This window comes from Melanerpes formicivorus, unplaced genomic scaffold (assembly GCF_026170545.1).
Source record: "Melanerpes formicivorus ecotype bairdi unplaced genomic scaffold, bMelFor1.0.p_v2 SCAF_36, whole genome shotgun sequence".
NCBI classification, from domain to species: Eukaryota; Metazoa; Chordata; class Aves; order Piciformes; family Picidae; genus Melanerpes; species Melanerpes formicivorus.
The window spans coordinates 7,294,044-7,316,459 of record NW_027142388.1 but is presented as its reverse complement, the minus strand read 5'-3'; the positions used below and the strand labels follow the sequence as shown (position 1 = coordinate 7,316,459).

Here is a 22,416-nt window from a genome sequence, read left to right as displayed (position 1 = left end):
TCCTAACAGAGAGCAAAGTCCATGTCAGGCACAAAACTACATCTCAAACTGTGCTTTTAAAAGGGGGTTGCTTAGCCTGGAGAAAAGGAGACTCAAGGGTGACCTTATTTCTCTCTACAATTACCTTAAAGGAGGTTGTAGACAGGCAGAGGTTGGTCTCTTCTCCCAGGCAACCAGCACCAGAACAAGAGGACACAGTCTCAAGCTGTGCCAGGGGAGGTTTAGGCTGGAGGTTAGGAGGAAGTTGTACACAGAGAGAGTGATTGCCCATTGGAATGGGCTGCCTGGGGAGGTGGTGGAGTCACCATCATTGGAGGTGTTCAGAAGGAGACTTGATGGGGTGCTTGGTGCTGTGGTTTAGTTGTTTAGGTGGGTTGGATTGGTTGATGGGTTGGATGCAATGTTCTTGAAGGTCTCTTCCAACCTGGTTTATTATTATTATTCTATGGACTTCATTGGAGAGTATCACCTCTCTCTTGCTTCTAAGCAGAATGTAAACCTGTATATAGATATAAATACAACTATATATACACATGTACCTATATACATACATACAAACTTGTTATACATTAAATGTGTGTATATAATATATAATCCAAAAGTATACATACACATCCACACCTCATGAAGGAGGAGTTCCTTCTACTCAAGAAGCAGGTCAAATGAATTGCTGTCATGTTCTTCAGATACACGGGATCCCTGCTCAGGACCTTGATTTTGTGCCAAAGGATCCTTCGGTCCAAGAGGGTAGATGAGTTTGTAGTAAGGAGCCAACGTGCTGGTTTTGGCAGTAATTTCATTTAGTGACACAAAGCAACCATGAATCCATTTTGCTAAAACAATTACTAAGAAGTTCTAAAAATTAATGCTTCTGCTGCACTTCTGCTCATGAGCCATAAGGGGATCTTTGTATTTCAGCAATGCAGTGCTCGAGGAAAAAAAAACTCAAAGGATTCTGGTTTATGGGCCTGAGTCAGTCTTTTTCTTACTAACATATGGCCCCATTTTTTCCAGATTCTTTAAGCAAGTTGTAAACATAAACTTTGATGCACATGGAGTTTGATTCATGAAGAGTTTAATTTGCCTAGTATAAAAGATTCACATAGGTTATACACCACCATTAAATTATTTTTGTAGTTTGAGTAGTATCCATTGAGGAAAGCAGAACTGTTTCCCTGAGGTCCATTTATCACTGTTTGCTACTAATTAGAAAACTGAAAATGCAATATGCATGACTCACATTATCAGTGTTGTCTTTGGACTGATGTATCATTCCTCCTGCTTCCTCAGGAACTTTTATTCATTTCCCAATTAATCTTTTGCCTTTTTGTTTTGTTTTGTTTGTTTTTAAAGGTTTCTGACAGCTGTGACTCCATCTTCGTTAATGGCAAGGAAATGAAAAGCAAAGTGGATACGATTGTGAACTTCACTTATCAGCATTTTACCACCCAATTGGAAGTGACGGTCTGGGTTCCAAGGCTCCCGCTGCAGATAGAGATCTCCGATACAGAACTCAGCCAGATCAAAGGCTGGAGGATACCGGTCACCTCCAATAAAAGGTATGCTCACAGCACCAGCACAGTCCAGATACATGCCCAGGAATCTGATTTTGCAACACAACAAATTTTTAGAGTGTTTCATGGAATTCAAAGTCTGTTGTTTAAAATTAGTTTTACAGTCTCTCTTAACCTTCATCAAACCATCCAACAGTGACATCAGTTTTATCCTGATCTATAGAGCTTTAAAGTCACTGGCTTTGCCTGGAACATTGACCAGTTCCACATAATCTCAGGAAAGGTGTGATGTGCAAATCTGAGGAAAAGGACCTGGTCCTCTCTCATCCTGTATGGAATATTCTGTGTGTGCAATATTCAGCACTGTCAGTGCTTAAGTTTCTGTCTACAGTGCCAAATAAAATAGGGGCAGAGCGTCAGGCACTGGGAGCTACCAGCGGTCTTGGACTAGATCTTTAAAGGCTCCTTCCAGCCTAAACCATTCTATGAATCTCTTACTGCAGATGATGGTTCAGTTCCTGCCACAGATGCACAGACCTGGCTGAAGCATTACATAGATCTGAATTAGGCAAAAAAAAAACCCCACTATTGAAAACTGTGTCTTGCTGTATGGATTCTACCAGAAAAAAATGCAGAGGAGGAAAAAAGGAGGGTGCAGGGGTTGGGAACTTTGAGTTCTGTCTCCATCATTGCCTTCTGAAAATACTCATTGTAGAATAGCTATCACTTGGACAATTTGAAAAATGAAGAACTTCCAGGACCACTGCTATATTGGTGGGTTTCAGGATGAGTTGAAAAATACTACTAGAGAACAAGGATTGACACCAGCTCAGATTTATAGCACAGTGCAAGAGCACTTCTGGCAGCAGTAACTGTAGTGCTAAACACTGTGGCAGTTGTAGCTAAAGCACTTGATTTGCCCAGGAGAACATCTCGGCTATTGAAGAGGCTTAAAGAGACCAAACAGACAGCAGTAGAGTAGAATGATCTAACACTTTATATGAAGGCATAAAACTAAGGGTAATAGGACAAAATTTACAGGATACTCAGAGAATGAACTCCAAAGAAGGAGACTGACTCACCTCTTGGCTACGCGGACATTTTTTTCTGGCTGTGGCAGAAGAGGTGGTGAGGATCTGCACAGGACAAATCTGTGTTTACTTCAGTGATAAGGGCAAAGCTGCCAGTTGGGGCAGAAGAGATATGCTAGGTGAGGAATGGACATATGCTGGCTGCTAAAAATCTCACTTAACTCACCTTCTTCTGCCTGTAATGTACCTTGTAACACTCCCTTAGGCACAGCTCCTACTGAAACTAGGGTTTTTTTAGTGATTTTGCTGAGTAAATGGCTGCAGGATTAGGCTGTTGGTGTTTATTACAGGAGTAAACTTCCAGCAGCAAGCTCCATGAGTTAGACATGCAACTGTGGTTAACAGTCATGGACATTCTGACTTTAAACACATTACACACAGTACTGGAAATTTTCCCCCTGGTGTCTAGTTCTGATTTATTAGGGCCAGCTGAAATAAAGATAATGATCTGAGAGGCTGCTGTGTTTGCAAGCTGGCAAGTGGCACGAGTTCACTGATGCTCGTATTGCATTTGAACTGCTGGCACATCTTCAGCAAACATTTTCAGTGAAGGGTGGAAGAGAAAGTAGAGACACTGTAACGTTCCCCAGAACTGCAGCTGTTAGTTTATGACATTGTGTGTCAACAGCACATGCCCCTGTGAGCGGGAAAGGATTCCACAAGAAATAAATTATCTCTTGTTTTATGGAACATTCATGCAGATCATTTTTAGCTTTGGAGGGGAATTCTGAATCAATAGCCAGTCTAGGACTAGCATTACTTATGCTCACTCTGACATTTACTTTGCACTTAAGGTTTTTACATTTAGATTTGGATGGGGTTTACCTGAGATGTAGTGGTTTCTCCTTTTGGGTGTTTTGGATTTTTCCCCTTTTTTAGTTTTCAGTCTGCTTATACCTCCATCTCCATCATAGCTGCCTGTTTCTCACTACCCTAAACAGGGGGGAATTTTTGTGATTAGTTTCTAAATGGTGGCCTGAAGCACACAAGACACTTGGACTGTAGTCAGGAGCTGCAGGCTTGTTTCCTGAATCCTCATTCAGTGATAGAGCCAGAAGGCCACATTTGATAACTCTGATAATTCTTCACAGTGTCTGCCTGGTGTAAGGGTACACCATGAGTGCTGGGTGGTGAGGAGCTTATCTTGTGTGATAACTGAGAATGGGTTTGAAGGGGAGAGAGGAGAGTCTTCAAGAAAAACTCCACATCCAAGCATTTCCCAGCAGGTGTGGTAGCCACAGCACTGTATTGCTTCAACCTCACTTTCACATAAGGAAGAGCCATTATTTGGAATAATTATGAGGTTTTTGATATATCCTTAAAAACCCTCATTTGCAAAGAAGAGGATATCTACCTCATGGCTTCTTTCAAAAGTTCCTGCAACAACTTAGGCAGACTTAAACTCAGATTCAGTTGCACATGGCCCACAAGTCAGCTGAAAGCAGTCTCTCAGTCCTCAGGAAGGATTGCCATGTGTCTTCATTCCTCACCTCACCACAGACAGAAAAATTTTCTGCTCTCCTCCTGTCCACTGGGGTTGGTATCACCACACCACTCTCTTGGTGGTCTCATCAAGAACTACACATTGCTGTAAAGTAATTCATTATGCAGAAGGTAAAACTTTGGAGCATTTCTTGTAGGGATTATGCAGAGACACCTCATCTCCTTCATCTCCTCTGGCTCCCCCACTCCACTCTCTCATTCCCACATGCTCAGTGTGGCTCTGCTGCTTCAGTTGTCTGAGGGGCTGAGCCAGACAGCAAAAATATAACTGGTCTTTACAATAATCTTTTAAACATGTTTATTGGTGCTGTCAACAAAAGAAAGGTTTGTGAAACTACTGCCTCAGCATGGCTGTTCTTCATTTGAATATAGATGCTTCTATTTCAGACCTGGAGAAGGGTTTATATGCCCTAAACCACATCTGTTCTTTCCAACTGTTGATCTAATGAAATTTGTTGCTTCTCCCTATAAACCCTGTGATGTTTGTAACTGTAAAATACATGTGACTACAGACATGTTGCTTACCTAACAGCCTGAATAATTTCCATGAAAAGACATGGGCTTCCCAAACATTTTACAAACACCACAAGCCAAGCTCAGCTTGAACCATGGAATCTGAACTGCTGTAAGAGCAGGAACTTTCTAGAGGACCAGGAATCAAAACCTGGCTGCTTTCATGGCAGAAACTGAAAAAAATAAAAATCAAAAGAATAGTAGTGTCCCCTGCACAACTTACCAGATCAGTCTGTAAATACATGCCAAACCTTGATTACCATCCCAAGGAGAAGCTGGCCTGTGGTGTATGCTGCTGTGGATATGAAAAGCCTCCCTTTCCAGATGAAAGTCATCTCCATGGATCCACTCATGACTAATGCATGGTACATGGTCCTTGAGCTAGCATGGGCTGACAAAAACTCCCCTTCTGCAATGGGCCTCTGCAAACAAAAGTGTGTATTTAAATTAAAGTCAAATATTAAAATGTAGAAGAGGTCCAGGCAGACTCTGCTAGCCTAACAAGAACATTTATTTTGACTCCTCATGCATCTGCAATATCATTACTTTTCTGAAGTTCTGCACTGGCTCTATGCACAAGCATTTACAGGGGATGAGTGGCTTCAACTTGCATTAATAGGAATTGCCCAGCTAAAGGCTCACAGAACAAGCTGGAAACTTCAGCAAATATTTGCAACTGCAGTAGCACATGTTTCCATGAGGCTCCTGGGGAGGCAGACATCACACAGTGCGAGTGCAGCAGTGCTTCAGTCATCAGGCACATAGTTTACTGGACTTTTACCAGCATCACAATAGCTGTTAAAGACGTTGCTAAGTCATAGTGACTCCAAACCTTTGAGAAGCGTAAACCTTCAAAACAGAACGAAGCCAGAAGTAGTATTGCTTGTGAGTGAGTCTGTGGAACCGGTGGTTAATTAGGTGGTAGCTCTGCTTTAGTCCTGTCTAAAAGTAGCCTAAGCTAAGTGTGGGACAAGATTAAGTGCTCTGTGTGTGCCTCCACTCAGAAATAAAGTCATACTTTAAAGCAAACTAAATGAAACTGGATTCAAAGCATTCCATTTGTGAATAACAACATCTGCACGAAGCTGGAACATGCTGTAAATTCACTCCTTTAGTTAATTGACTTTAATGTCCTATGGAGACAAGGCCATAGAGATTTTTGTTAATAGGTAGACTGTATTTTCAAGCTCTGTAAAGACAGCAAATTGCATTTCTTTCCAAGCTGTGGGTGAAGCTACGTGCAGCTTGTTTCTGTAGCTTCCAGTAAATCAACTTCTAGTGGCGTGCATTTCCTATCCAAAATAGATTTTTTTTTCCCCCTGCAATTAGAGGTGTTGCAAATGTTTTTTAAATACATGACTCTTTTCAATCAGTATTGCAAATTCAAACCCATCAAACCTGTTTTCTGTAGGGTTTTTCTTAACAGAAAATTAGCATCTGGCCAGAGAATGAGATGCCTGGATTGAGAGTGGTACGAATTAAAAGAGACATACTTAAACTGCTCGCAGACAGTGTCTATAATATAAAGTTGACAGATCACTGATTAGATCAGTGCTAGCAGGCACCCTTGTAACAGGGCTGCTGTTTTAACTTGGCTCTCTGGCACAGGCTTCCTCCGTGTGAAATGTAAATTAAATGTAGTTCTGGCAACCCTGGTTCACTCGAGAAAAGCTAAAAATCTTCCAGTCAAATTTGCCAAGCAGCAAGAAACAGGATAAAAAGGATCCTGAGAGCAATCCAGAGCTAACCTTGGAGATGTCCATGGGGGGAAAAAGCACAATATGCAGCAATAGCTTATATTCATGAGGATATGTCTTAAAAGGAAAATGAGCTCGCTGCTTAATGAAGGATTTTAAGCCTACTGAAAACACTGTAACAAGAAGTTTAAGACTCTAAAGGGAACTGTGCAATTCAGTCAATTGCAAACATTTTGTTGTGCCGTGGAGACAAAACACTGAAATGCTCTGACTTACTGAATCACGGATTTGTGGCTTTGAAGTGGAAATTTGTTTAAGAAAAGAAGGAATCCGAGTCAGTAAAGCAGACTTGCAAAGCTTGTATTGAAAATCTAAACACCTCACTTTTCTCTTTGCACCGACATCAGAAAGTGCCTTACCCCTTCTGTGCTTCAGGGATGCTTTTCTGATGTTCTGCATTTGCCTGCTACAGATAAATGTTTTTATAAGGAAATGGAGCCTTTACCTTTGTTTGTTAGAGACACCATAAAGAAAGGGTTGGACCTGAAGCATCTTTGTGTGGTTGGTTGTGCTGGCTGTTCATCTAGTCTTAAGCCTGGGTGCTCCCTCAACGCCCTTATGAAGACTCGTTATTTCTGGTTATCCTTCCACAGCTCACACTGATGAGCTGTATGTCACTGAGCCTGAAGAATTCTTTCCCTCAAAGTTGTTTTGAATGTGTTTCTTCTTGAACAGCCCAGTAGTCTGAAGTTTTAAACACTGAAATAAACAAACACAAAGTTAAAACACAAAATTAAATATGAGTAGCAGTAACACACTGAATCAGAGTAAAGCATCTGGTTATGTAATGGAAACCAGAACTGTGTGAAAAAATTCAGTCACTGTGAATGTTGAACATGTGAACACATTTCTTCAAGCTACAGAACACTGGTTCTGTGTCTCTTTTCCCATAAGCAAACTGGTTCCGTGGCTCTTTTCCCCAAAATCCCATCAGTACTCTGACCTGAAAAGCTGTGCACATTTTCTCTCCAATTCTGCACAGGTACTAATGTCACTCTTCTGTATTACTTAAAAGAGGGTCAAATCCCAAAATCTCAGAGCTAACCCTGGGTTTCCCGAAGACAGGATATTCAGAACTGAGTTATGGTTTAGATGAGCTGAAGAGGGTCAGAACACTGGAATAAAGTGAAAGTGGGAACACTAAGGAGTGCCTAAACTCTTTTCTAGCATTATAAAGTCAAAAGCAGCCTAAATATTCATGTGCCACATAAGCTCCATATATTTCCCCTTCTAATACTTTTGGCTCTTCTGCTGCCTGGCTGGATTCAGCTTACAGTCCAGTCTGACGTTTTTGTAGGGAAGAAGAGAACAATTTTAAGTTTCCCTCCAGTACCCAGCCAGTCTGATTCTGTACAACTAATTTCTGTGTGCACTGTAAATCCCATTTTAGAATCCTGTTCTTTTCTCAACAATTCAGTGGTTATTCAGTGATCTTTCATTCAGCAACTAACGATTGACACTTCTGTTTTACGCAGATAAAACCTAAAGGGTAGTACCCAGTACCATTCACTTCAGGCATCAGCTAACAAGGGATGCATTGAAAATGTATTTCCAGTGTATTAGAGTCTGGAACACAGGACTTGCTGTCATTTTGAAGAGCACAAGGGCTTGTCTTAGATAGGTTTTCAGCTTACGGTTTGCCAACTTTGCCACGAAGCAATTCATAACAAAAGCAATTCTGTTTTAAAATAGCTTCCCATAGCTGGTGTTTCAAAGGAGAAGATAAAGGACCACAGTAAACACAAAACTACTTCCTAAAACACTGTGGAAAATAAGAGGCTTACCCTATATTTCCCACTCTTGCTATAGAGGTGGCTTCAGGCTCAATAAATAAGTAAAGGAAGGAGGCAAATTATTTCTGTGCAACGAATTCCACAGCATGGGGGCATAATGAGTAGAAGTGTGACCCCCCTAGTGCTTAATACCTGACTGGAAAGGGATAAGAGAATCCATGTGATTGTCCCAGGGAAAGAGCAATAGGAAAACCAACAACAAAACAAACCAACCAAACAAAAAACACACCAACAAACCAAACCAATTATGGGAAACTGGGTTTTAAACCAGCCAACATTCTGTGAGGCATGGCAGCACTGTGATACCTTACATAAAGCATGCTTTAAGCTGTGATATTGTTATGAGGTTTATTTTGCTATAGCCACAGACAGATAGAACATGTCATAGAAAGCATGTCTAATGCTGCAGGTGTTAGGTGGAGTGAGCAGTAGTTTCACCAGCTGGCATGGTGTAACCTGACCCCAGGTATCTTGAGTGGTGACCTAAGTGCCTCATTGGGTTTTTGGAAGGTCCCTGTAGTCATTACTTGACAAATATAGCAGATACTTGCATGAACTCTGTGAGATTTCAGATGAAATCTTGGTATATTTCTCAGAGGCTTAATGAATGTATGCGTTAGAGATGTGGGATAGTATGGGGTGGCATTGCCTAACAGGGAATCTCACATATGTTACAGTAGCTTTGATGAGATAAACAACATGATACAAATGCTATGAACAAAAGTGAATGAAAGGATGCAGAAACATCCTCTCCTGTCTCTGTTGAGTTGCTGCAGGGCTTTGTTCTAGAACTGCCCTCTCATAAGCAATTGATGCTTCTTCCCTTTGCCCTCTGCAAGACTCGACTGCAGCTTGGAGACAGGGGGAGCAAGTGCCTCATGGGTTCCACTGAAATCTCAGGAACAGCAGACATATTTTCAGGCTTCTGGAATGTCCCACTCAAAAAAATCAGTAACAGAAGTGCCAGTAAGCTTTAAATCCTACATTGCAAAAAAGCTGTACAAGCATCTCACCCAGGCTTAGTAATCTGCACATCCAAAAATCTGCTTTCCTCTTTCTCACACAGGAGCAGATGATACCATTAATGAAACTAAAAATACCATACAGCTGAAGCCCTGCAGCACTGTAGGGAGGTCATGGCAATGCAGATAACAAACCTGGATCTATTTACAGGCCCACCCGAGACAGTGAAGATGAAGAGGATGATGAGAAAAAAGGAAAAGGTTGCACTCTCCAGTATCAGCATGCCATGGTGCGAGTCCTCACACAGTTTGTAGCTGAATCCTCTGAGTTTGGAGGCCAGTTGACCTATATGCTAGGCTCTGAGTGGCAGTTTGACATCACTGACCTTGTGACTGATTTCATGAAGGTAGAAGAACCCAAGATTGCCAAGCTTCAAGATGGCCGAGTTCTGGTGGGTCGTGAGCATGGCATCACCACGGTCCAGGTACAGCACAACATGCGTCTGCAGCTTCCACAGAGAGGGTCCTGGATACAGATACACAAATGTGCATGTTAAACATAAAAGGCAGCTAGAATGGGTTTTCATTTTTACTGTTTGTCACTTCCATAAAATACCTTCAGGTGAAACTTCTAAAGGGATTTATCCATGTTAGTGTGACTAGCAGGACAGTAGGACTTTCTGAACGGTGGAACAGGTTACATGCTGCACATAACTAGCTTCTTTTAATTTAAGTGGGACCTTGTGAACCTAACTGATAGGAAATTTTACCCAAAATGCACAGACATTTTTATATGCTTAAATGTCTTTGCAAAATTAGCCCATTTGGGTTCACAAAATGAAACACATTAAACGGACAGGGAAATGACCTTCAGAAATCCTTCAGGATGGTCACATTCACAACCTGTCTATCTAACCTCATGGACATTTCTTAATCAAAATAAAGGAATTTAAGCACTGGGGCTCTTACTAACTACAAACATCTGCCATGTTCCAGTCCCACTGTATTTCCTTTGTAGTCAACACAAACAGGAGATTTGGGAGCAACCTGCTCTAGTTTCAGATGTCTCTGCTTAGCGCAAGAGTGTTGGACTAGATGACCTTAAACAGTTCCTTGCAACCCAAAGCATTCTATGATTCTATGTTAGAAACAAGGTCTTAGACCAAACTGACAGGTCTATTTTGGCACTGAAAAATGCAGCCAGGCAGCCAGTGGAATTTTCAAAGTCCTTTTGCAAATCTCCTTTTGATTTCATTCAGATGCTCTGTCCCTGCAGAGGCATCAAGCCAAGTTCCTATCAGCCAGGTTTTGTGCACTTCTTTACTCCTTCACTGAGTTTCAGCAGTAATCAGTTCCCTCCACTATGTCTTGTGCTATGCTGCTTTCACAGGAGGTTTTATAGATCACACAAAGATGGCTTTCTAAAAGACAAACCAAAACCAAATCCAATCTGTTGAATTCAATCTCTGCTCCACTGTTGAGATGAAGCTGCAGTTTTGAAGTGATTGCTTACTTCATTAAATTATTTTTGTGAATAAAGTAATTCAGCAGCAAATGCGTGCAATGTCTTGGGGGGAACATCAGTTATAGCTCATACAAGGATGTGACAAACCCGAGATTAATCAGAAGTATGATGCCAATTAGAGTGTAATCTTGCTTTATAGCTCAGGCTTTTGCTTTCTCTTTCAAGGTTCTATCACCTCTTTCGGATTCCATCTTGGCAGAGAAGACAGTGATAGTTCTAGATGACCGTGTGACCATTACAGATCTAGGGGTACAACTAGTTTCAGGTTTGTCTATCTCCTTACAAATCAGCAAAGGAAACAAGAGAGCCATCGTCTCTACCACCTCTGCGTATGATATCCTTCACACTCCCAAACAGGTACGACCCATGCTGCAGTACAGAGGGGATTTGTTGCCTGTGCTTTGTCAGAAGCTAGAGAGAAGCTGCTTGCCTTAAACTTTAGACTGTGAGTACTGTGCACGACTTTGTGCAAAGCAGGAACTTCCTATAGCAAGATGTCTCCTGGAGTACTGCGTCCAACTCTGGTGCCCTCTAAACAAGAAGGATTATGGACCTGATGGAGCAAGTCCAGAGGAGGGCCACAAATATAATTAGGAGGCTCGAGCATCTATCCTAAGAGGATAGGCTGAGAGAGTTGGGGTCATTCAGCCTGGAGAAGACAAGACTTCGAGGAGACCAAATAGCAGCCTTCTAGTACAGGAAGAGGGCCTACAAGAAGGCTGGGGAGAGACTGTTTACAAAGGCCTGCAGTGACAGGATGAGGGGCAATGATTTGAAGTTAGAGAAGAGGAGACTTAGGTTGGATGTTAGGAGGAAGTTCGTTAACATGAGGGTAGTGGAACACTGGAGCAGTCTGCCCAGGGAGGTAGTTGAGGCTCCAACCTTGAGGATGCACAGGGTAAGGCTTGGCAGGTTTCTGGACAGCCTGATGTAATGAAGGAGGCCACTGCTCCCCACAGGGGGGTTGGCATAGATGATCTGAAGAATCAAACAGCTTTGCATGAGATCACGGAATAAGTTACATCTATCTTTTTAATTGTATTTATTATAGAACTGAGGCTATCTCTAGAGAAAGTGTAACAACCCTTCCAGCACTAGCAATTTGCAGCAGAAAGCCAAATTGTTTTGGTCAAAATGCCTCTAAAATGGCAGAGGCTTGAGTGTTTCTGTAGCTGCTAGGAAAGATTACAATCACTCTTGCATATTTCACATAATCTTGTCTACTTGAAAGCATGACAGAAAATTCAGAATACTGCATTACTTCTTAACCTAGATTGTTTCAGTGGGCTGAAGGGGGTCACTGTTGTGACACTTAGAGCTCCACAGGCTATGTTAAATACAGCATTAGAAGCACAGTATTACAGAAATACCCTATTAGAGGTCCTTGATAAAATGAAACAACCAGGACTTTGAAGACACGATTATGTTCATCATGAACCCCTGGCATTCAAATGAGGCTTCTCACTTCAGACTGAAAACAAGAATTGTCAATTTTATTTGTCAGCACCTCTTATTAAATTTAGATGACTGTCTCTTTGGTAATTCCTCAAGATAAGTGCCTGAGAGGTCTAGAAAGTACAGATCTGCAAGAGGAAAATGAGAAGCAGAGCAGACATTTTAGCTTTCTTGTTTTAAATGAAACAAACTGAAGTCAAACTGTGTATTTATTGTGCCAGTGTCAGACTTTGACACTGAGTGTCTGATTTGTGCTTTCTTACCTTACGTAGTTCATTTTTTTTCCTTCTTTTCTTTTTTCCTCTCATCCCCCAGGAAGCCATAGTCAGTGCTTGGATTTTGTTCAGTGATGGGTCAGTGACACCATTAGATATCTATGACTCCAAGGACTTCTCAATCTCCATCACTTCACTGGATGAGATGGTAGTGTCTGCACCCCAAAACCTTCAGTCCAGATGGCCTGTGGTAGTGGCGGAAGGGGATGGACAAGGACCTCTGATAAAAATCGAAATGGTGATCAGTGAGCCATGTCAGAAGACTAAGCGGAAGAGCATTCTGGCTGTTGGGAAAGGAAGTGTCAAAGTAAAGTTTGGGCAGAAAGATTCTGACCAGAAAGGAAGCACTAATGACATTGATGATGTAGATAGAGATTTTAAAAGCCACGCAAGCAATTCCATAGAGAAACCTGCAGAACAAGAGAGGACAGCACAAGAATGGTTCAAAAGCCACGAGGACATATCCAGTCACGAGGACAATGCAAACAAAAGCACAACTTTCATATCTCCCATTGATCAGGAGTCCCTGGAGGATGGCCAGCTCCAAAACAACCCAACTGCCTTCACAGGTTTCCCTACACAAGTAGAAATACCAGGAGAAAACAATCCCAGTGATCTCACATTGACTTCAAGAGGATTAACAGATTTGGAGATTGGCATGTATGCCCTGCTCTGTGTTTTCTGCTTGGCAATCTTGGTCTTTTTGATTAACTGCGTGGCATTTGCTTGGAAGTACAGGCATAAAAGGTTTGCTGTAAGTGAGCAAGGCAACATCCCCCATTCCCATGACTGGGTCTGGCTTGGAAATGAGGTTGAACTGCTGGAAAACCCAGTTGACATTTCACTCCCATCAGAGGAGTGCACTACAATGATTGACAGAGGAATGCAGTTTGAAGAAAGCAACTTTCTTCTTAATGGGAGTTCTCAGAAGACTCTCCATAATCATATCCTCAGATCTTCTGAGTATCTTTGTGAAAAAGAAGTTAAAAGTGAACCTATAAACCATTCTGGGCCAAAGCAGAAGCGAGTAAAGTTCACCTCATATACAACAATACTGCCAGAGGACGGAGGCCCCTACACCAACTCAATTCTCTTTGACAGTGATGACAATATTAAATGGGTATGCCAAGATATGAATCTTGGTGATTCCAAGGAACTTAGGGACTATATGGAAAGACTGCAAGACAATATGTAAAACTACTTTCTTATGTTTGTAATCACCTTTATGCCTTCTGTTTATGGATGGTGGAGCAGTCAGTCCAGTCAGCAATAGGAACAAGACAGTCCAACCTTGGAGTTACTGAGATGATAACCTGGTATCACTGAGCAGGTACAAGAGGCTGGCTGAGTTAAACCTGTTTCACCCCAAACCAGGATGTGCCCCAAAACCAGCTACCTGTAGGTGTTGGAGGTGTCACACACAATGGCTGTTTTTGTATACTGCCTGGTACTAGCAAAATGCTAATACAACTACGCTCAGACTCAGAGGAGACTTCATTTGTTTGTCATCTCTCATGATAAATGGCAAATCAGAAAAAGAAAGGGAGATTTGTTTGCATTGATTTTTCTAGTCGTCGTCCTTTGTAAAGCACAGTGGACATTTCTTGCTTACAGCCTGCACCAAGGCTTACATTAAAAGGGAGCTGAATGAGTCGGATTTTATTGCCTATGTGCAATGCGGCCAAGTAGTCTCATTATTTTTTACAGATATGAACACAACACCCCCCCCCCCCCCCCCCCCATGTGGTTAATTTCTTTTCCTATTGTTTACAAATTCTATTTGATTTAGGGAACATTAAATATTTTCTTTGAAGGCTTTTTGTTTGGGTTTGGTTGTACCAAAGTGTAGTACAGTAATATTTATAATGATTTAAGTTTTCTATTCGCCTGCATCAGCCCCCGGAGGATCCTCCTTCATCACCGATTATCTTTTCCTTTCCATATGGGTATATTGGTCCTTAGTATTTGATACATAGAAAGGTATTAGAGCTCTTACTGGGAAAGGGTTGTATCTTCTTACAGGGAACTGTAAATACAATAATAAACCCTGGAAAATAAAAATCAAGCGGTAGCCCTGGGTTTACTTTTGTCATTGCTAATGTGAGAAAGTAACCTGCAACCAAACAGCACATACTGCAAAGGAAACACTTTGCTGAAATAGCAGCTCAGGAGACAGTACACATTACCAGAAGGAGAAAGTCAAATGTGGTATCAGAACACATAGAATAGGAAGGATATGTCCTAGCAAATAAGCAAAATCTTGGAGTCCCTGGTAGTCTCTTTTAATGAGTACATCAATGGCAGACTTTAGCAGGACAACAAAGTCCTTGCTCAATGGGTAGAGCCCAAACATCTCTGACCGTAAGGTTCTTGTCACAGATAAAAAAACCTTACTCTGTGTTTCATTAAAAAGAAAAAGGAAGGAGGAAAGAAAAGACAGCCTGGGCACATTATAAAGTGACTATCTCAAATGTTAATGAAGAAAACATGCTGGAGAGTCAAAGCTGCCACTTCATTTTTTCTTTTTCTTTGTAACTGAAGTTGAAAATCACAGTTGGGGAAAAAACCTGAATCTACATAATCCTTAACAAAACCAGTAAAGCACATGGCATTTGGATCTTGTGTTTGCTGCACAGAATCCATCACAAGAACAACTGCCTTAGGTAGAAGGGCCATGAGGATGATCAGAGGGCTGGAGCACCTCTCCTGTGAGGACAGACTGAAGGAGTTAGGGCTGTTCAGTCTGGAGAAGAGGAGGCTCCAAGGTGACCTAATTGTGGCCTTCCAGTATCTGAAGGGGGCCTACAAGAACGCTGGGGAGGGAGTTAGGATATCAGGTAGTGATAGGACTAAGGGGAATGGAATGAAGCTGGAGGTGGGGAGATTCAGACTGGACATGAGGAAGAAGTTCTTCACTGTGAGAGTGGTGAAACCCTGGAATGGGTTGTCCAGGGAGGTGGTTAAGGCCCCATCCCTGGAGGTGTTTAAGACCAGGCTGGACGAGGCTCTGGCCAGCCTGATCTAGTGTGGGGTGTCCCTGCCTATGGCAGGGGGGTTGGAACTAGATGATCTTTGTGGTCCCTCCCAACCCTGACTGATTCTATGATTCTAGGTACAGCAGTTCCCAACTTTTAGGTAGATCAGGACAGGAGTTAAATTGTATGAGTCAGTTCTGGTATTAGAACACACCAGACAACCTTGGCTTTGAGAAAATCTGCATTTGGATCCTTATCCACAGCTGGGAACACATTTAATATAACTGCTACAAAACACAAGAATTTTAATGGGGTGATTACAAAGTGAGGACACCAGGCTTATATAAGTGATTAGAGACTTAGGTTAGCTGGCACTGAACTGCATAGGGAGGGGATGGCATCTGTTATGATCTAATTTTAAGTAGAGAAAATAATAGAGCACAGAGATGCTTCTATTTCATAAGGGATGCAGTGCTTGTGCGTCAAATGAAATCTTGGGCTGTTTAACAAATGTTCTCTCCTTAAATGATTCAGACCTAGTAAGGAAATGTTAATTCCTACTAAGATCCTTATTACAAACAACATAAAAATGCCTTTTCAGAATTTAATATCACTTCCCAACATGTTCTTTTGTATTTGGCCCAAATGCAAAGCCAGAATGTTGTTTGCACAAATGGGGATAAATCAGCCACAAATAAATTCAGCTTTGAAATCAGAGGAAACAACCTGCTGCTGGTGGTTGCAAAGAGCAAACAGCACAGCTGCTTTCCTCAATGCTTATCCACTGGTTTACCAGTGAAACTATGATCTCATGGCAGTGTACTGGCCTCCATGAGCTGTCTTTTTACTGTTGGCCCAGCTCTGCTGAGGACACCAGCGGATGCTGAACTCCATCCCCAGTCAGTACATACCTAGTGCCAAGGAACTTACACATGTGCTTGGCTGCTCTTCTCACTCAGTAAAGGTAATGGAAGGCAACAGCTTTATTTACTTGCTCAGCAAATTCCCTTGCAAGGACTATGGCTTGAAAGAGTGATGGTCACCCAAGTTAGGGTGCTCCTGATTGACACAGTGTGATGCATACAACAAAACTGAATCACAAATATAGAAAGGAGTACAGCCACTACTGGTAGGCAATTAAAACAGTGGAACTGGAGACAGCTGGCCAAAAGAGATCCCTGCCCAAGTCTGGCCATGGGGGAAACAAAATTTATGACTGCAGTCACAGGACCTTGACATCATATATTGTTTTGTGGCAGTTCTGACATGGAAAAGTGGCAACACAAAAAAATAAGTGGTAAGAGAGAATTCTATTCTCAGTTAAAGGGGATAATACCAAAAAGGGAGTTATGTTGGGTTAAGCATTTATGCTGCTTCTCATAAAACTAAAAGAAAAAGACTTCAGATTAATGTATTTGCTTCAAAATACAGCAGTTGATCAGTCATTTTAGAATTAAATATCTCAGAATTTAGTTTCAAAATGGCAACAAACTTTACATGTAAGTGAATTTCACTTGTTTTTAAAAGCCTACAGTTTTCTGATTCATCTCAACCTTTTCAATGACTATTTTAAAATAAAGTATTTTATTCATGGAGTTGGTCATATTCCACTTTGCTGTTAAGTGAGCAGCATTTATACATTGCTAGAAGGCTGTCTGCTTTTGAGAGTACAAAGCAAAGGCAGCCCAATGGTCAAAAGGCACAAAATGGTTGTATGGATGTCTGTCTGAAAAGGGAACAGTACTGTACTGATTAATTAGAACTGTGCTTCAGTAGGTGCCCAGGAAAGCAATACCTATAATTTAATACTGAGTACACAGCAGATCTCACTTACAGTATGTGCAGAGGGGACGTTGTGAGGGAGTTCCTTTGCCTGCCATCTGGGAGGGGCAGTGTGTAGTACTGATACATAAAGCAGGAAACACACAGGAAAACTTCTGCAAGCGAAGAGAGGATTATTAGACCATGGGGAGTTTGTGAACTTCAACACTAAAGCTGATGCCAGACCCTCAGCTTTTGTATTCAGGGCCGAGTGATTTATGGCAGCTGAATGCTGGTGTACAGAGGGTAGAGAAGCAAGAGCTTGTAGTTCTCATCTGTGTGGCACAGTTTCTTTCATTTGGCCATTACACACAGCCTGGCTCCATGTGGCCGGTCTACACCTTCCTTCTCATTTAACTAAGAGCTTGGGAAGCCAGTGCCCTGCCCTCCTCTTGATGTAGAACCACATAGATTAATGTTTTGAGCTGCTGTTTCTTAATTCATCAATCTTACAGCCATATGACACAGTACAAGAGGTCCATTGTAGAATGGAAACCCTGTATTTCAAGGTGGAGTACCCTATGAAGGAAACATCAATTTTTCATAGAGGATGTGCTCTGTTCTGAAATATAAATCATGTGCACTACATTGAAATACACTATAGTGTATTGTGAAATGCATACATTAACTGCTGAATCTATAACACTGGATATGTATATACATCACACCCAAGATATTTATACAATATAATAAGTCTTAGATGTATAACATACTGAATTCTGTACAAAATAAACTGTAAGTTAAGACAATGAAAGAGAACTTTTACATCTGTGTAATTTGTATGCTGATTAAGTTATTCAAGCCTCAGTTTTCATCTTTAAATGTGCCCTTAAAAAAAAAGTACTTTTCTATAGGCAGATGTCTGCAATAAAGACTTCACTCTTCAGAAAGGATGGAACTACGAGACTGTGACAAACAGATTCTGATGGAGAAATAAACATCATGTTCATGTGGGTGTTTTTAAAACCTGACTAAACCATTTTGTGTTTGTACTGGTGAGGGTGATCTGCTGGTTGGGGGATGTGAGCAGCAAACTGGCAGAATCACTAGCACACAGGTTGCTCCTGTGCCTCTTTGCTCAAAGCAACACAAATTACAGACTGCCTGGTCCAAGGGTTTCATCCAGCCTGCTCCGCAAACACTGCTCCAGCCCTGTCCTCCTGTGCTTCATGACGCTCTCCCAGCACCAAATGTAAAGCACATTGAAATGACCATTGTCTTGCAGAGAACAGTAGAGAGGTATGCTTGGATTTAAAAGAGAAGGTAACAAATCTAACCTGTTTCTCTAGCTCTCTGGTGGGAAACATCATAGTCAGGTCTTTGATTCAAAGAGTCTCACATTAAGTGACCACAGACCTCACCTCGAGAGCTATAGAAAAGTAGCTTCCTAATGCCATAATTGAGCCTCAGTGTTTAGCTTTTGCTCAAGGTATTGGAGATGGTGGCAGAATGAGAAAAAGAGTCTCCTGAAACCTCCCAGGTAATCAGACCACCTACACATGACAGAATACTGGACAGCAGCCCTGTGTCTCCACAGCCTTTCCGCTGGTTTCAGCTGGCCTGTGTTTGAGCTCTGACTGTACAGACACCCTGCAAAGGTATGGGCTGCCTTTGTACTAATGGGAGCAATTTAACATCACCTGAATGGTTTAATGATCACCACTGCAATTTCTAATGTATTGAAATGTGTTTTATATGAAGTCAATTGGATTAATGGATTGAAAACTGTGATTTAGGAAGTGCCTCAGAGAACCTCAGCTTGAATGTGCTTTGGGCACAAATTCCAGTTGGTCACAACTTAGTATTCTCAAGAGTAAAATAAGAAACTTGGGGCTTTTTTTTTTTTAAATTACACTTTTTCTGGTGTATATGCAGGCAAGTCCATTTGGTCCCTGTTTGGCCATTACTATGACATCCCCATCCCTTCACAGCATCTTACTGAAGTGGCACCAGAGGGTCTAGACACACCACAGGGCTAGTAGATGTGTAACTAAAGGCATTGGACTATGAACTTTTGCAGAACAAGGGTCTTTATGGTTGCATTTTACACACAAACACACATGCACACACTGAAAACAATGACCACAGGTGCAGGATTTAACTACCACAAGGGGTGTGTGCTATCTAACCAAAAATAATTACCTGGAGTCATTTAGGAAAAAAACCAGCCCAGCAAATATAACTATTTCTTGTTTGGTTTGTTTTTTAACTTCCAAAAAAAGGGAGCCCTCAGGATCTGGCAGGCCAGAGGCCCACATAGTGGTGTTTGTCACAAATTAAATTGGCCAAATCCTGGAGGCTGTCTCTGTTGAAAGTCCCACTGGTCTTGTTAGGAGCTAGACTGAGTCAGGACCACAGACAGACAATTACCAAGCAGGCCTGGAGCCTGGGAGCTTCTCTGTGTCTTTGGATTGCATGAAACTGAACCCTGCTACCTCCAATCAGAACCATCTCCAACTGGTACCAAACAGAGCAGCTGATGAGGGTTAGAGTTTAGAGAACTGTTGATACATTGCATTTTGTAGCAGTCATGAAGCTTAAGAGATTTTCTGTGGTGGAAGTGTGGCCAGTGTGCAAAATGAGCTGTTCACTCTGCTCCCCTACCCAGGACAGTCCTTAGAACATAACTTTATATTTCTTTCATTTTTCCCTAGTCCAGTGACCCATGGGGCCAGTGTCTGTAAAAATTTGGTTACTGAGGAATGAAACTGAGCTGGCTTTTTGGAAGAGGCAGCTTATTTCATAAATTGAAGCCAAGTGGATGACGTCTTGAGACCTGCTCTGAGATTCTTAAAACAGATCATAGCATTACTTGCTTCCAAAAACACATATATAAGCATAAGGATTTACAAAGCAATGCAGATGAAGACTTACATCATCCCTGACAATCTTGGGTTAGCCTATTTTAAAAATCAATGATGATTTTATATCTGATGATATAAAAACCAAGTTAGAGGAGCTCAAGATTTACTGAAAATGAGCAATGGATATTTTTAATCCTCCCGTGTGAAAGTCTGGTAGGCAGAGCAGAATGCTCTCCTGTGCCTTAGTGTTATCTGTAGGATTACATATTATTTTTTTTCCCCATCAGTAGGATTTAAAAATGAAAAAATCATCAACCCTGTGAAAAAAAATTCTGCTGTCACTGAAATCTGTATTACAAAGCATTTGTTTTCAGCTGGGTCTACCTCTAATACATAATTCATGCATTCATCATAGAGAATGATGCCATTGTACAACACAGTGCCACCAAAGTCTTATCCATGAGCCATTTCCTGTGCTCAGATGACACACAAGCAGGACTCACAACATGCTATGAATAGAATGGAATAGAATAGACCAGACCAGACCAGACCAGACCGGAAGAGACCTTCAAGATCATCACGTCCAACCTATCATCCAACACCACCTAATCAACTAACCCATGGCACCAAGCACCCTGTCAAGTCTCCTCCTGAACACCTCCAGTGATGGCAACTCCACCACCTCCCTGGGCAGTCCATTCCAACGGGCAATCACTCTCTCTGTGTAAAACTTCCTCCTGACCTCCAGCCTGAACTTCCCCTGGTGCAGCCTGAGACTGTGTCCTCTTGTTCTGGTGCTGGCTGCCTGGGAGAAGAGACCAACCTCTGCCTGTTTACAACCCCCCTTCAGGTAGTTGTAGAGAGCAATAAGGTCACCCCTGAGTCTCCTCCTCTCCAGGCTAAGTTGGGTTTTATCTTGGTTATGCTGGAGTCATGATGACTTCAAACATGATCAGGATTTCCTGGTATTCTGGGTACTGCTGCTAGACCAACCAAAGACTACAGCAACTGTGGGCCAAAGTTTGACCCTGGCTCGTGGCACAGGGAACACAATCACACCAGTACAGTATTAGAAAGCTCTCTTGCTATGGTTCCATGCTTCCTTTTTCCCCCTGAGTACATGTGCCAGTGGAATTTGTAGTCTGTTTTTTTCAAGTATATGTACTCCATACAGTGAAGCTAGTACTTTGTAGAATGGATTTTTGTATGGGTTTAAGTTTTGCTTTTTTAGACACATATAGCTGAAAATGGGGGGAAAAAAAGTCCATTAAAATTCATGCCAAATCTTTTGAGAAGGGATCCATACACTTTGCAAGCAATACTGAGATGAAATACAGTCAGGGCACATGAGTAGCATGGACTTATAACAAGCTTCACATAGGATCTGAAATTTGTCCTAGAACTGAAGTTCAGGGTCTTTTCAGTGATTCTCACCACAGATATGTCACCCACGAGGCAAGGTGCTTAGCAGAGAGAAGCACATGCTAATTGCATCTTCTTCAAAAAGGATAAACAAACAGAAACTCAGCAAAGCTGTACCAAAAGCTTAACCTCTCTGAAAAAGCACAAGGTGGCATGATTGTTCATTATGAGTGAGAAACTTCTGAAACTACTCAAAGAAATGGTAATGTGTATACAGATGCCACTTACTGTGCTGCAGGCTATAAATCAACCTTTCACTTGAAGTAAAAAATATTCCTCCTTCCAGGGAAAATTAATTTTGACAAGGTACTTCATTTTATTTCCAATAGATAGGTTAAGGGTGTGTTTTATCTTCACCATTTAGTTCAACATGGGTATCCAGTGAATGGTCAGAGCCAAACCCAGAGGGGCAGGCAAATGAAGTCAAGTCACATGGCTAGTGCAAGGAACTAAAACAACAGAGGAGAATTCTTTGCCTAATCATAATTCAACCTCTGTTAATACTTCCCCTTAGTTTATACACTGGGTATAAGTTTAATCTCTTCCACTCCCAGGTACAGTAAATAACACCCACGTACATCACTTGTACTGTGCTACATACTCATGGTATCATTACTATCATCCAGCTGATAGGACTGAAAGGGCCAATTTAAATGAAGGTGTTGTGAGATCTCTTTAAAAAAATAAATCAATCTAAATCCTTTGTTCACTTCCACAAGCTTGATCTACAAAGACAGGTCACAAGAACTTCCCTCTCTGGAGTACTTTAGCAAGGACTGAAGCAATCGCTACTCAACAGGATACGAAAAAAGGGCAAAATTAAGAACTTCATCCAAAGCCAGAGGATGCCAATTGCATTAACATCAGTTATTGAATACAAGGGGACAGCTAAGATCCCTGCCTGCTCTATTGTAGACACAAAAGGCTGTTTCCAGCAGGTTTTTTTCCCCACTGAAAAGACACACTGGTTTTGCTCCTGTCCCACACCTTACAAGGGTCTGTCTAC

The 22,416-nt window shown here is 41.7% G+C and overlaps 1 protein-coding gene across 1 annotated transcript in view; it reads left to right on the top strand.

The window, feature by feature from the left end:
• Positions 1 to 14,201, top strand: part of TMEM132B (transmembrane protein 132B) — a 263,337-nt gene extending 249,136 nt beyond the window's left edge. The window contains exons 6-9 of the mRNA XM_068157430.1: positions 1,354 to 1,559; positions 9,345 to 9,618; positions 10,824 to 11,015; positions 12,429 to 14,201. Coding sequence (XP_068013531.1) covers positions 1,354 to 1,559; positions 9,345 to 9,618; positions 10,824 to 11,015; positions 12,429 to 13,583 — 1,827 coding nt within the window. The 3' untranslated portion in view covers positions 13,584 to 14,201. The remainder of the gene's footprint in view (positions 1 to 1,353; positions 1,560 to 9,344; positions 9,619 to 10,823; positions 11,016 to 12,428) is intronic.
• Positions 14,202 to 22,416: the final 8,215 nt, after the last annotated feature.